The 15,974-nt window shown below is 38.5% G+C and overlaps 1 protein-coding gene across 12 annotated transcripts in view; it reads left to right on the forward strand.

Moving 5' to 3' along the window:
* The window catches only part of MYBPC1 (myosin binding protein C1), a 90,676-nt gene that overhangs the window by 48,597 nt on the left and 26,105 nt on the right, over positions 1 to 15,974 (forward strand). For all 12 annotated transcript variants that reach the window (XM_077111775.1, XM_077111779.1, XM_077111785.1 and 9 more), the window contains 9 exons: positions 122 to 227; positions 1,293 to 1,459; positions 2,850 to 3,012; positions 3,979 to 4,085; positions 5,106 to 5,239; positions 11,263 to 11,422; positions 12,450 to 12,554; positions 13,908 to 14,096; positions 14,934 to 15,068. In XM_077111775.1, the coding sequence (XP_076967890.1) occupies positions 122 to 227; positions 1,293 to 1,459; positions 2,850 to 3,012; positions 3,979 to 4,085; positions 5,106 to 5,239; positions 11,263 to 11,422; positions 12,450 to 12,554; positions 13,908 to 14,096; positions 14,934 to 15,068 (1,266 nt within the window). The remainder of the gene's footprint in view (positions 1 to 121; positions 228 to 1,292; positions 1,460 to 2,849; positions 3,013 to 3,978; positions 4,086 to 5,105; positions 5,240 to 11,262; positions 11,423 to 12,449; positions 12,555 to 13,907; positions 14,097 to 14,933; positions 15,069 to 15,974) is intronic.

Raw genomic sequence — 15,974 nt, forward strand, 5'->3', positions numbered from 1 at the left:
CTACTATCTACAACCATGGAAACCAGAGTTCTTTGATAGGTAATTTCCTACTGTTGATTTTTCATCTGTGAACAAATCACACATTTAAAGATTCTGCCACCCCTCCCCCTTTTCACACTAGAGCCTCCAATTATGGTAACCAAACAGCTGGAAGATGTAAATGCTTACTGTGGAGAAAGAGTGGAACTAGAATGTGAAGTGTCTGAGGACGACGCCAATGTAAAATGGTAAATAGCTTTCCTGGGGTCTGTCCATTTTAAATAGACCAAAAAAACTATTTTATGCTTCACAGAACAGGAAATACAACAATAGCTTTTAAATATATGAAAGGAATCTTAATCTCATTCATAGCAATAGTAACTGATGGTATACTAGGATACCATTTTTTTTTCAACAAGTAAACTGATAAAAAAAACCCAGAAACCTATATAGATAAGTTTGTAGGAAAGTAGGCAACTTACGCGTAAGTAAATGGCTCAAGCTCTACCCTTGACTTCAAAGCCCACAGATGCTTTTAATCTCTGTACAGTGCTCTCTCTCACTGTTCCATATTGTGCCTCTTCTTACATGGATAAACATGCTTACATATATACTTTTCATTGAATTCCTAGTCACCTTAATGTTATGTACCTCAGAAAAAAGTTTTACGTTGAGAATTACTAATGGCTTTTTTTTTTTTAAACATGGGCAGGCACCGGGAATTGAACCCAGGTCCTCTGGCATGGCAGGCGAGCACTTTGCCTGCTAAGCCACCATGTCCTGCCCACTAATAGCTTTTAAAAATAAAAGCATGGGGTTTTTTTCACTCTGAGAGGGTGCCCTGTGAGTAATTTCAAAATAGAAAACTAGGAGAGTTAGAACTCTAAAATGGAAATGCTTGTCGAGAAGTATAGTAAATTGTACAACAGGAATATAGTAATTGACACAGTGAGATTGTTCAATTTGATCAAGGATCATAGTTGTCCTTAAAATGTTTTAAATGATACAATTCTTGCTAGTGTGATTAAAGAATTCAAATGTGGGTAACGTCCGCTCTTAGCATCTTCATCTGATTGACCTTGAATGAGAAGAGGTGGCTTGTCTTCTTTTAATGTGATTTTGAAGATACTACTTATCAAAATATCAATCCATTGATAGATTCATATATTCTTTAACTCAATAAATAGTTCTTGTGGGTCTAGTTTCTGTGAGGTACTCAGCAAGACACTGGGATAAAGCAATAGACAAGGTCAGTGTGGCCCAGCTCCTGAAGAGTCTTTTATAAAACTTTCTTTAAATCCATTGTAACTCAGGTTTAAGAATGGTGAGGAGATCATCCCTGGTCCAAAGTCAAGATATCGAATTAAAGTTGATGGCAAAAAGCACATTTTGATAATAGAAGGTGCCACGAAGGCCGACAGCGCAGAGTATTCCGTAATGACGACAGGAGGGCAATCGTCTGCTAAGCTTAGTGTTGGCTGTAAGTAAGACTCCTCAATCTGTAGCGATTTTAAGTGTTTGTCAGTTCTGTTTTAGCAAAGTTTTCTTCTATTTGATTCTTACTTGTGGCAATTTTAAATTTGTAAATATAAATTCCATTCTAACTGCATATCCATATCAGATCTCTCAGGGTAAGGCCTCTGAGAAGAGACCCTTCCACTCAACTTAATAGTAAAACAATAGTATTTTGTAAATCAACTGCCAGAAAATGCTTAAGAAATATTTTAATCCTAAAGCCATAAAAATAAATAGCAAATACTAAGTTGCAATGTCAAATCCCATTAATGCTTGCTGAATCCATAGACAAATTTATCTACGAATTAAATAAACATTCAATACTGTACAATTCCACTTGTAGTGAGAAGTGATTCAAAGCAAGGGGGGCCTAATTGAGAACCCTGTAAGAGACACGAGAGAATTATTGCACTTCCCCAAATGTCCCATAATAATAATTCTCAATGGCAGAGTCTGTCTCATGAAAATTAAAATAATAAATATCTTGGGATAATTGGTAGTATTTGCAGAGCAGGTGTCCTGCTTCCTTATTTCTTTCTTAACCCAGCTGCAATTCATATAATCATTAAATCATTTAGAAACAATCTCAGTGCGCTCTTTAAGTTTCATGGAATGTACCCATTTTAGTTTAATATCAAAAAGTTTTTCAGTCAAGGGCAGATACTTACCTGATATTTGTATCCATTTACAGCATTGTAATCAGTTCTACCATAAAGCAACAAATGCATTCCCAAAAATCACTATGCTATTCAGTCACTCAATAAAAACCTCAGTCTTATGGGGAAATTGGGTTATAGGCACAATACTCAAAAGCTGTCAGTGACGCATTAAAAAAAAATAAAAGCTAGGAACCTAAAAAACAGCACCATTTTATAGTTATTAAATGTTTAATAAATGCGGCATTTTATCTTGAAAAATTTGCTTGTGGAAGTGAATGTCAAAAGTGTCACAGCTTGTGAGTTACTGTGAAGTGGTGGAAGGAGGGTTTGAAATCAAGTGGAAAGTTGTAACTTCAGATGTGGATGGGCGTGGCCCACGGCACAGGGGTAATTGAGGTGGCGGAGATGCGTGCAGTGTGTGCACGGGCACGTTTTATGCATTCCTACCTGGCTCAGTCCAGCCAGGTGCAGTTTTCTGCATTCACCTCGTTTTCTCAAGAGTAAAATCGTGCATAATCAGACATGAAATTTGCAGTTTCTTAAATTGCACCCCATTACAGCAGTGGTTTTGAAGCAAAGTCTCATTTTCAAAATAAGTGTTCTTATAAAGCTGCCTGTACCATTATGAAATGACACTGTCTTGTCCTGTCTGGAGTTCAGGTTGGTCATTTGTAATGTTCTGTTTATTTCTACAAGTGAAACCATTGAAGATATTGACACCTCTCACGGATCAGACTGTAAAACTTGGGAAAGAAATCTGCTTGAAGTGTGAAATCTCTGAAAACATATCAGGGAAATGGACTAAAAATGGTCTACCTGTTCAGGAGACTGACCGTCTAAAGGTTGTTCACAAAGGAAGGTAAGAAAGCAAGGTGATCCATGAGTGAGGGCTGGTCCTCATCTCTTCTTTCCACTTCATGAATCGCCTGTCTGGTGAGGGCGTCTGGAGAGCAGCCGTGCAGAGGGTCTATTGCTGTAGCTTTGCTTCCAACGAGCAAGAGCTTGTGCTTTCTCTGTGTGCATCACATTCTACCGATTATCGGGTGTCTTCAGCTCACACTACAGTGCTGTGCCTATTCAGCATCTTCTGACTGATTCATTCCGTCTAAACATGAAATTGGGAGAATGATACTGAATTCCATTTGAGGAACTGGTCAAAATGAATTAACTATAACCAATAAGTATCAAATGATCTTTCCACTAATTTATTTTTAGGGAATAATATCCTAGAATCTAGCAAATATCTAAATGGAGGGTTCTTAGCCTTCACTCCATAAACCCTTGGGAGAGAATGAACTTTAGGGGCCCCACCAATCCTCTGAAATTTTAATAATTATCTATACAGTAATGCATCCCTTTCTCAAGGGAGCAGATACATAGGTGCGTGCCATCAGCTACTTACACGTCCATGACCCAAATAAGGTTAACAATTGTTTTAGGGTTTGACATGTAAAGCCAAAGTCAAGATTATTCTTTGTAATTTCTTGAATCTTAAATGATGGCATTATTGAAATGTTTTATTTTAGGCTTTTTAAAGTTATGAGATAAAAAAGGAATAATAAACTCTTACACACATCTTAAGCAGACTGTTTTTGCAGAGGTAATTCCATATAATTCAAAATAAATATTAAATGTTGATCAATAAATAGGATAGTTAAGGCTTCTCTCTCTCTTTCTCTTCCTATCTCTGTTTTTGTCTGTCTCTCTCACTTGCCAGCTTGCACTAAACACATTAGTTATCTAGAAGCCAGGTATCACTTTACCTTGGTCATATGCAACCTAAGCTTTGCAATGTCTTAGAAATGTGTTTTTCTCATTTCCTTAGAATCCACAAGTTAGTGATAGCCAATGCTCTGGTTGAGGACGAAGGCGATTATGTGTTTACCCCAGATGCCTACAATGTTACTTTGCCTGCCAAAGTTCATGTTATAGGTGAGTAGCTAAAACAAATTGCAGAATTCTGCTTTTTGTTTGTTTTTACTTACTTTGGAACTATGACAAAATTTAAACTATGTGATATTTAAAGAAAAAAAAATACAGTAATCTGTGTGATTGTGAAAATCTTGTGCCTGATGCTCCTTTTATCTATGGTACAGACAAATGAGTAAAAAAAAATTGGATAAGCAAAATAAGCAAATAATAGATGGAACAAAGGTTAAAATAAATTGAGTAGACTGAAATACTAGTGGTCAATGAGAGGGAGTGGTAAGGGATATGGCATGTATGAGTTTTTTCTTTTTTCTTTCTTTTGCTAAAGAGATGCAGATGTTAAGAAAAATGATCGTAGTGATGAATACACAACTGTGTTGATATTGTGAGCCATTGATTGTAACCATGTCAAGAATATTTGTATGTCAAGACTCTATATTTGTTCCTTGTTTATAATAAAAATATTTTTTAAAAAATACATTAATCAAGGGTGCACGGGTGGTTCAGTGGTAGAATGCTAGCCTTCCCTGTGAGAGACCTGGGTTAGATTCCTGGACCATGCACACATACACATGTACACACACACACACAAAAAAAAACCCATTAATCACTAATCATAAGTCATTGAATTGTTAAACATTTAAAAAGTATTTTATTGATAAAACAACATACGAACACAAACATTCTTAACATACAAACATTCCATACGTGGTGCACAGTGGCTCACAATATCATCACATAGTTGTGTATTCATCGCCATGATCATTTCCTAGACATTTGCATCACTCCAGAAAAAGAAATAGCGAGAAAAAAGAAAAAACCCTGAAATAAAAAGAAAAACTCAAAAGCCATTGATTTTTAACTCTTGCAATGAAGTAGTTGTACCAGGCTTGACCCTTCTTATGTTCTTTTAGCTAGATAAAATATTGATTACTGCCAACATTTAGCACCAGATAAGTACCTAGTCTGGATATCCATGCAGCAGTGACTGGCGGGTAAGAAGGCTGTGTTTTAACGTTCCAGATCCTCCTAGGATCATCCTGGATGGTCTCGATGCTGACAACACAGTGACGGTGATTGCGGGCAACAAGCTTCGACTCGAGATCCCCGTCACAGGAGAGCCGCCTCCTAAGGCCCTTTGGAGCCGAGCAGATAAGGTTAGCTCTGCACGCACGGGCATTCACACCCTGCCCACTCCAGTCCCTGCCGTCTAAGGAGGGGAAAGGCAAACAGCTGTACAGAGGTGCATTACAGATGTGAGTCCTTTGAAAAGAAAGATTAATTGATTTCCAGGCAAATCCAGGTAATCATATATTTACTTCTAACCTTTCTGGCTACCTCTGTGCCAGGCATGTTTTAGACGCAGTGAATGTAAGAACGTCCTTCTCACATTCTGATAGGCACCATGGATGGCAGACAATGAATTAGTAAATGAATAAATTGGCTTTGGATAATAGTAAGTGCTATGGAGATAATAAAATAGGATGATGTGACGGTAAATGAATGGGTGGTCAATGATGGCTTTAATGGATGAGACTGTTATGTGAAGCTCAAAGGGAAGTGGTTTCCAAATGGAGTCAATGTGAGTTCAAAGACCATGGCGAGTAAATGGGCTTGGTGTGTTGAAGGAATGGAAAGGAAGTTAGTGTGGCTGAGGCAGAGTGAGTGCAGAGGAGAAGAATAAGGTTGCAGAGGTAGCGTGCTGCCAGTGTAAGTGACCTTGTGGCTTCCTGAATAAAATGACTTAAATCAAAAGAGCAGAACGTGAAACTGCTTCCAGCCAGGATGGAGTAACAGAGGCCTGATTTACTCACTCCAAAACAAAAGCCATCCCTCCTCCCAAAACAACTGTAAAAAAAAAAGAAGAACCAAAGATTTTCAAGACATTGGAATCAGGAAAGACAAAGGATCCTTGAGAGATGGGAAACAAATGAGGTGACCCTTGTGATTGCCCCAGTTTATTTGCCCCTTGAGAGAATTTCCAGGCAGTGGTACAAGGACCCTGGGTGAAGCCTGGTGATCTCCTGGACTCAGGCAGCTAGACCAGAAGACATCCCAGAGAAGAATGCTGCATGGAGAAAGGACCCTAGAGACCTACAGAGAATCTCCTCAGGTGTTCAGTAAAGTGTATCTCAGTGCTTGGTGTGGAGGAAAGCACTCAAGACTCGGGAAAGAACCATCCAGACAGATAAAGGGAAGAGAGCTGGTATTCACAAAGGGTCAGGAGTTGTGCTTGTTCTCACCAGCCAGACTTGAAAACTTCAAAATCCACAGGGCACTGGGTAGGCCACAGTGGCTCAGCAGGCATACTTCTCACCTGCCGTGCTGGAGACCTGGGTTCGATTCCCAGTGCCCATGAAAAAAAAAAGGAAAATCCAGAGGGCATCGAGTGCAGTACTCAGAAAGGGCTCAGCTCCTGAAAATAACTAGCCCTAGAATGAGCACTGTGCCTGACTCAGAGCTTTGTATATGCAAGACCCAAAAGGTGAAACCAATTTCCAGGTAATTTAACAATTTAATATATAAATAGTTCAAATTTATATATATTACAAAAATATCAAGCATACTCAATGTAAAATTCAGTATTTTCTTCCCAAATATTACTTGGCAAAGAAATAAGTAGGAAAAGACAATCCAAAATAAGGAGAAAAACTAATTGAAACAGACCCAGATCTCACACAGAATTAGCAATCAAGGACATTATAACAGTTATTGTACTTTATGCCTTTTATTTAAAAAGTTGAGTGGAAAAATGGAAGATATTAAAATTCCAAATCAACTTCTATAGATAAAAACTATAAAGTCTGGGATTAAAAGTGTATTAGATTGGATTAACAACAGATTAGAGATTGCAGCTGAAAAAAATGGGTGAACTTGAAGACATAACAATAGAAATTATCTAAAATGAAACAAAGAAATATGAAAATAGCCTCACTGAGATGGGGATAATTTCAAGTAGCCAAATATGTGTGTAATTAGGGCCACCCAAGGAGGGGAGGGAAGAAAAAGTATTTTAAAAAATGATGCCCAAAATTTGATAAAAAGTGTAAACCCCTAGTTAAAAGAATCTCAGTAAACCCAAAGCACAACAAGCATGACAAAAACTACACCAAGGCCATCGTAATCAAATTGCTCAAAATCAATGATTAAGAAAGAGTCAAAAGCAGCCAGAGAAAAAGACACATTAAGTACAGAGGAGCAAAAGCAAGAATGACGGCTGACTTCTCATTGGAAACAATGCAAGTGAGAAGATGCTGGAATGTCATCTTTAAAATACTGAAAGAAAAATACCTGTCAACCTGTAATTATATGCACAGTGAAAATAATTTTTGAAAGGAAGGCAATGTAAAATTATTTTCAGAAACACAGAAGCTGAAAGAATTCATCACAAGCACACTACACTACAAGAAATGTTAAAGAATATCCTTAAGGCAGAAGGAAAATAACACTGGATGGGAATATGGATCTTTACAAAGGAATGAAGGGCATCAGAAATGTTAGCTACATGGATAAACATATATGTTTTTCTTATTAACTAAAACTCTTAAAAAGATCATTGGCTGTTTAAATAAAAATAATAGCAATGCACTGTGGGGGTTGTAAAATAAGTATAGGTCAATTACATAATGATCAGGAGGGGAAATATGGAAGTATACTATTGTAAGTTGCTTATGCTGTATGTGAAGTGATATAGTATCAGTAATAACATATTATGTTAACATATTCAGTAATAAGTTAAGAATGTATATGAACTCTAAAGAAACCACTAAGATAACAAATCAGAGTTATAACTTATAAGCCAATAAAGAAGACAAAAATGGAATCATAAAAAATTCAATTAACCTAAATGAAGGCAGAGAAAGAGGCACAAAGAACAGATAGTGTTCTAGTTTGCTAGCTGCTGGAATGCAATACACCAGAAATGGAATGGCTTTTAAAAAGGGGAATTTAATAAGTTGCTAGTTAACAGTTCTAAGGCCAAGAAAATTACAATTGCAGTAAGTCTATAGAAATGTCCAATCAAAGGCATCCAGGGAAATTTACCTTGATTCAAGAAGGCCAATGAAGTTCAGGGTTTCTCTCTCAAGTTCGCACATGGCAAACACAGTTGTAGTTTCTGTCTCAGCTGGAAGGGCACGTGGTGAGCAAGGCATCCTCTACTAACTTTCTCTCCTGGCTTCCTGTTTCATGAAGCTCCCTGGAAGGCACTTTCCTTCTTCATCTCCAAAGGTCACTGGCTTGTGGGCTCTCTGCTTCTCGTGGCTATGTCGTTCTCCTCTGCTCTCTCTGAATCTCTTTTTCTCCAAAATGTTTCCTCTTTTACAGGACTCCAGAAACTAATCAAGGCCCACCCAAATGGGTGGAGATATATCTCCCCTAATCCATCTTAACAACCATTCTTGATTAGGTTACATCTCAAGGAAATTATCTAATTACGTACAGTATTGAATAGGGATTATTCTGCCTCTACAGAATGGGATTTTGATTAAAACATGGCTTTTCTAGGGTACATACATCCTTTCAAACCAGCATAGAAGGGACAAATACAAAACGAATAGCAAGATGATATAGTTAAACATAAGTATATCAATAATCACATTAAATATAAATAGTCTAAAATGTAAACTCCAGTTACAAGACAGATATTGTTATTTTGGACTAAATAGCAAGGACTGGTTATATGCTGCCTATAAGAAATCTACATTAATTAAAAGGCACAATTAGATTAAAAGGATGAAAAAAGATATACCATGGTCATTAATAAAAAAAAAAAAAGGTGTCTATATAATACCAGACGAAGCAGATTTCAGAGCAAATGATAAGGATGAAGGAGGTCATTTTATAGTGATAAAGAAGGCAAGTTGCCAAAAGGACATGTCAACTATGTGATGATATTGTGAATTACTGATTATATATGTAGAACGGAATGATCAAAATAGGAATGTTTGCGTTTGGTGTTTTTCGGTATTTAAAAAATAATTTAAAAAAAGGGATATGTCAATCCTAATCAGGTTTCAAAATATACAAAGCAAAAACTGATAGAACTGCAAGGATAAAAAGGCAAGTAAATTATTATACTTAGAGATTTCAATACATCTTCATCAATATATGATAGAACAAGAAGGCGGAAATCCAGTAAGGACACAGAGGATTTTAAGAACACTTCCTACCATCTTGAATTAATTGAAATCTATAGAACGTCCCCTGGACAGCAGCAGAATTGGCATTGCTTTCAAGTGCACATGGAACATTTGCCAAGATAGACCATATTCTGGACTATAAACAAGTCTCAATACATGTAAAAGGATTCAAGTCATGCGAAGTATGTTCTCTGACCACAATGAAATTAATTAGAAATCGGTAACAGAAAGGTATAAAAAACATATATTTTGTAACTAAATAATAGGGTTCTAAATTACCCATACATTATGGATTGAATCCTCACCCCCAGTCCCACTGCTAGCATCCTACTTAATAGGGAAAGGCCCGTTGCTTTACTCCTTAAGATCAGGAACAATAGAGAGATGTCCACTCTCGCTACTTCTGTTCATCATTGCACAGGAGGGTCTACCAGGCAAGAAAAAGAAACAGAAGACATATGTATTGGAAAGGAGGAAGTAAAGCTGTCTTTCTCTGCAGATGAAATAACCATCTATGTGGAAATTTCAATAGAATCTACAAAAAAAACTATCAGAACTAAGTAAGTTTAGCAAAGTTACCCAAGAGAAATAAAGACATACATCTACAGAAATACTTATACATGAATGTTTATAGCAGCTTTATTCATAATTTTCAAAATTTGAAAGCACCTCAAAAGCTCAAATGTGCATACATAAATCATTTGTACATAATACAGTGGAATTCTGTTCAGCAACAGAGAGGAACGTGCAATAGCATGGATGAATCTCAAAACATCATGCTAAGTGGAAGAAGCCAGGCTTAGAAAGCTGCCTACTGTTTGATTCCATTTATAAGAAATTCTTAAAAGGGAAAACTAGAGGGACATATATCCTAGGGAACATAACCAGACCAGTGCTTTCCAGGGAGCGGGGTACGGGTGAGGGGTTAACTGCCTGGGCGCATGGAGAGACAGTTGGAGATGACAGAAATGGTTGATTTGGGTAGTGATCACATAAATTTGTCAAAATTCATAGACCCGTATGCCTAAAAGTATGAATTTTGCTCTGTGTAAATAACAGTACATCAAACAAACAGAAAACTGAAGAGAATAATGTAATGCCTGTGTTCTTACCACCCTAAATAAACATTTTTCTTTTCACATTAAAATAAAAAGCAGAAAATCTTTTATAATCTTATTATCAGTTTGCTTAATATGAGGATATTTTATTCTGTTTTAAAATTTGAATTATGAAAATTATTTTGTATGTTCTTACTGTTGTCCTAATCGTATACTGAAGATCTGAGAGTCTTAATCCAGATACAAAAGAGTAGCGAGTCAATTTATAGTTAGTGACAGATTACCAAGTTCTAAATGACTGTCTTTGATTTTCCTTTTCATATATTAGAAGTTCATTGTCGTGTAGAAAATATGATCTGGGTATCAGAAAACCGTCATGCTGCTTAAAATGTCGGGTTTGAGAAAGAAGTTTAGAAAGGAGGAAAATAAATATTATAGGGGCTCAGCATCACTCTGTCTTCACTTTGGGAATTAGATGTTCATTCTTCCACATTCTACTAGAGGGAGAAATCAGTGTTCAATACCTGTTTGGAAAATTGGTCTTGCAGTTTTCTTTAATCCTTTTCATTATTTTTAAATTTTCAAGATGTCTAAGGAAATGAACAAATCATTATTCAGTTTCTATAATGAGAGTGAGTATTTCTAATTTCACAATCAGTGAGCTCTCCGTCCCCTGGAATGACACTTCTGTACTCATGTTTTAGTATGCCAGCCTTCCCTGGGGTGAGTTGGTAGGCACTGGGCTTGGGGTCACATCCCAGCTCTGCCATTTCTTAGCTGCGTGCCCTTGGGCAAGTTGAGCCTCAGTTTCCTCATGTGTAAAATGAGTGCAAATACCTTTGTCGTTTGAGTTGGTGGAGGATAGACCTGAGAAAATGTCCTGTGGGCATTCGCGTTGTGTCCAGCCCATGTTGTGAGTCGCTCTGAAGCAGCTCTGGTTGCCACGTGGGCCACGCCACAGGTTCTCTCTCTCCTTCCCAGGCTATCATGGAAGGCAGTGGCAGGATAAGGTCAGAAAACTACCCGGACAGCAGCACCCTGGTCATTGACGTGGCTGAAAGGGATGACTCCGGTGTTTACAACATACATCTGAAGAATGAAGCTGGAGAAGCACATGCAAGCATCAAGGTTAAAGTTGTGGGTAAGTCCTCCAGGTGACTGAGCTTCTAGAGTCATGTTGACAGGTCTGGAAGCAGAGGAAACTTTGCTGGATGGTGGGTCTTGCAGTTTTTCTGGACAGTCAACAAAAGAAAAACACAGAATAGCACATTTCATATTTCACTCTTTCTTTTTCTACCATTGCCAGTTCTGTCCTCTCCTCTCCTTTCTTTTCCTTTCCTTTCTTTCTTGCCTTGCAGAGGGCTTCCCATGGCAGCAACGAGTGGGCACCTAGCCATTAGCTCTCAAAAGTCATATTCCCTTTTGGTGCCTTTTAAATATACTGGAACACAATTCCTAAGTACATTTGCACTGAAACCACTGGGGAGGGGCACTCTCTGCCTTCATGCTTAGGTCACCATAAGTACATTTTTCCCAAACCTGGAACCAGGTGGAATAGGTCTAGTAGATTATTGTGTTCCACAGTCTCATAATCTCTTCCTGTGTTGGTTTTCCGTTAAGAAAACTACTTCAAACTGACATTAAAAATGGAGGTCACTTTATCAGATACTGAATTATATTTACAAGGCATGCTGATTTTCCATTTCTGACTTGAATTTCTACCAGTCAATGTCTTGACTCTTCCAACTGATGTAAAATTTACAATCATTTGTTCTTGATTCAATTCTGCTGGAAGTTCACTTTGTAGTTAAAAAAAAACCAAAAAAACCATATCCAACATTTAGGCAATCATTCCTTAGTTACCATTTTCTAGGTAGAGAACAAAAATCTTGGGTTCCACGTGGGGCTTGTTCTCTAATGTTGTGACACCAGTTTAAAGGGTTTGGGGCTGTCAGTATTTTTACTTTTACTGGGCTCACCATCCCTTATGCCATCTTGAGCATGACTTTTTACCCAAATCAGTTTACTAACTACCTTTCAGTAGAAATGGACAGGTATTCAGAAATAACATTGCTTCTATGACTATCAACAAGATACATTATTTTCCAATTAACATTTTCCTCTGCTCTCTCTCATTTCATTTCATTTTTTTTTTTTGTCTACTACAGACATCCCTGATCCTCCAGTGGCACCAAATGTGACAGAAGTTGGAGATGATTGGTGCATAATGAGCTGGGAACCTCCTGCCTATGACGGGGGAACTCCAATCTTAGGTAACTGCATGGTGGTCGGTCTGGGGATCTGCTCATAGAGATGGTGTCCTCTCTGTGCACATTAGAAACAGAGCACACACTAAATAAAGTGCATTTGCAAGAAAACCTATTGCACTGTGACTTCGAATATCCACTGAATTAAAATCTATTCTGAGTTGCTTTGTAATTGGTCAAGACTGGAAAAGCTCTGATGAACGTCATTTGATTGCCTGTCCCCTTTCTTTGTTTGCTTTGTGTCTGAACTCTAGTTTGGAAACAACTGTGAATCTGATTTAATCTGTCCTCATCAGTAAATGCCAAGTTCCACAGAGTTAGGGCTATGAATACATTTCTTTTAGAGTTAAATGCTTGGAAGAAGTTACATCCCCTAAGGAACCAGAATTTTTCTCCTTGTTGAGAATGAGACTCACAAATCTGTTCAGTTTCCTCATCTTACCTGCATTGATGGGACTCAGAGCTAAATACATGGCTTACTTTGAGCAGCTATATAAATTGCTGTGGCCTCCATATCTGTGATCTGTGCGGCTTGGGGCTTGCCTAGCCCGACCGCACTGGGGTCTCGTCCTCGGATGTGGTTCGGCCGGAGAGCGGCGTCAGCCGAGACCACGGGGCTCAAAGGTTTGGAGGGCGCGCGAGCACAATAAACCGAGACTAAAGAACAATAGCAGTAGTTTATTGCATAGGGGCTCGCGGGACCTAGCTGGCTGGCAAGGCTTACAGGTTAGGACCCCGACAAGAGGAAACACAAAGAATATATAGGGTTGGTGAGGGGGAGTTAATTAGAGGTGAAGAAACTTTGATGGGCAGCTGGTATGGTGTCGTGTAGGATGTGGATTGGTTAGGATGTGTGTTGAATATTATAATGGGTGGTGAGGTGAGGAGTGTACATGGTCTAATGAAGAAGAGGTGAAAAGGTGGTGCGATATATGCTCAGGAGTTGCTAGGCAGGGGGTTAGAATAGCAAGGCTTGCAAGAACAAGAGATGTCTGGATATGTTAGGGCATGTTAAGGCAGATAAGAGGCAACAGTTACAAATATATGCAGCAGATCTGTGTTTCTCTCTTCTCTTCCTGGGACAATTTAAATTTTTATCTAGTCCTCTTGCTTTATTTTTATCTATTTTATGTTGTTTTATAGATGTTAGGTATATTAACATCCTATGATAATATTTGTATGCCCTATAATCTCCTTCAAACAGTTGGTGGAATGAGATGGCTCAAAAGGCATAAAGATGTGACTATTTCGCTTAGAGGGCTGAGAATATGCACATTTTTAAAAGTTACTAATATCTGCTGAAGTTCAGTTCTGAAGACTGAGGTAAAACCTTGAGTTTCCATTTTGTGTCACCTCCAGGATACTTTATCGAGAGGAAGAAGAAACAGAGCTCCAGGTGGATGAGGCTGAATTTTGATCTCTGCAAAGAAACAACTTTTGAGCCCAAGAAGATGATTGAGGGTGTGGCCTACGAGGTCCGCATCTTCGCTGTCAATGCCATCGGCATCTCCAAGCCCAGTATGCCCTCCAGGCCTTTTGTCCCTTTGGGTGAGTCCAGAGAAATGGGTCTCTGTCATGGGAGCCCGTGCCCTAGGCTCTGAGTTCTGTCCTTCTAACCTCTAATGGAGCAGGCCTGGAGGCTTCTTAGCGTGGTGGGCGAGCAGGAGGTGGGAGGTGGGTAAGACAGTTTGCTGTCTAAAAGTTAAAAGCAAGTTTGGTAGAATCAAAGATCTTCACGATATAGGCCCTAGAATTCAGTACCAGAATTCCGGTGACGACTGTGTGTGTGTGGTTCCAGGTGCCACAGCTCACTGAAAACATGAAGCCTTGTCCATTCTCAGAAGGCCATTCTCTGTCCTCCCGAAGACATAATCCAGCACCTTGGCATAAACACTGTAACTAAAAAAACTGAGATTGCGTCAACAAACTGCACTTGACAACTAGTCTCTTTGCATTGCAGTCACACTTATATGTTTTCTATTGAACCAACCAACCAAACAAACAAAAAAACAGATGATAAGATGGCTCCATTATTTTATAGTAGTGATGTATTTTTACAATTGAAAAAAGATTCAGTACAAGAGTTATGAAAGTTTACTCTAGATCTTTAGATATCAAACATTGAATTCTTCAACTTCCTTAGGTCTCCCATCTTCTCACACCAACCTCCCAAACTGGAGGGGAAAAGGCAGCATTTCCAAAGTTTTCCATGTCTAGCATGATTTTGCCTTACAAATTGCTCAAGGAGCCTCTGTTGGGTTTTATTGATGAAAACTTGGGGCTTCCATGTGTATTTTATATTCATCATAGTTCATTTTATCACACTTCTTGTGCCGTAATTCAGTAGTTAACAGTTTCTTCTTTCCCTTTCTTTTCTCTTCTAAGCTGTAACCAGCCCTCCCACTCTTTTGGCTGTTGACTCTGTGACTGACACCACAGTCACGATGAAATGGCGGCCCCCAGACCAGATCGGTGCGGCCGGTTTAGATGGCTATGTGCTAGAATATTGCTTTGAAGGATGTAAGTATAACTAGTAAAATGACTTCCTAGGACTTACATGATATCAGCATTATAGGTGAAATATGTCCTCTTTCTTTTGTTTCTCTTTCTCGGGCGCTCATTGAAAATGAGATGGAGCCAAAGTTCATCCTTTAAAGATACATAAAAATTTAGCCCTTCTTTGATACTTGATGCTAAGAAATTAAGATCTCAGAAAATAACCTGGGTAGGCTACCAGATTGGGTGTCACGATTGAACCAAGACATAATAGAGTGCATGGGTGGTTCAGTGGTAGAATACTCGCTGCCATGGGGGGGACCCAGTTTGATTCCCAGCCCAGGCACCCCACCCCCAAAAAGAAAGACATAATAGGAAGGGGCTCTGACAAAACTTCAGGCACTTCCACTTCTTGAATTGCACCACAACAAAATAATAGTCAACATGGGTGAAGGAAGTTAGAAATTCTAAACCCTGTACTCAGCAGAGGTTAGCTATAGAAAGTGTGGCCTGTTCCTGGTCAGTAAGGAGAGACTCTGCATTTGGATACCTGGTAAGCATCCCCTGCCTTCTTATAGGAGGAAAAAAAGAACAAAGCACAGCTCTCAGGATTTGAAGAAAACAGCATTAAGTCTGAAAAGCTAGAAGAAATAGGTTCAACATATGGCAATGATATCATAGGATTTGGGTATATAAAAATTTACTAGCTTAAATTTAGAAGAAGAGAAACTAAGCAAAATATAAATCACTGTTAGAAATAAGAGAAAAAGATACAGGAAAGTATGGGCCAGAATGTACCCAAAAACCAAAGAGATATAAAATTCACTGAAAACCTCTTGTATTTCTTGGTTTCCCACTTGTCATGACTGATGATGTTTGAAAATGGGTAAACAAAACTTTCCCAACTCTGGACTCAGGTTTCATTCTAGA

Source organism: Tamandua tetradactyla, chromosome 7, assembly GCF_023851605.1.
Source record: "Tamandua tetradactyla isolate mTamTet1 chromosome 7, mTamTet1.pri, whole genome shotgun sequence".
In the NCBI taxonomy this organism is placed as follows: Eukaryota; Metazoa; Chordata; class Mammalia; order Pilosa; family Myrmecophagidae; genus Tamandua; species Tamandua tetradactyla.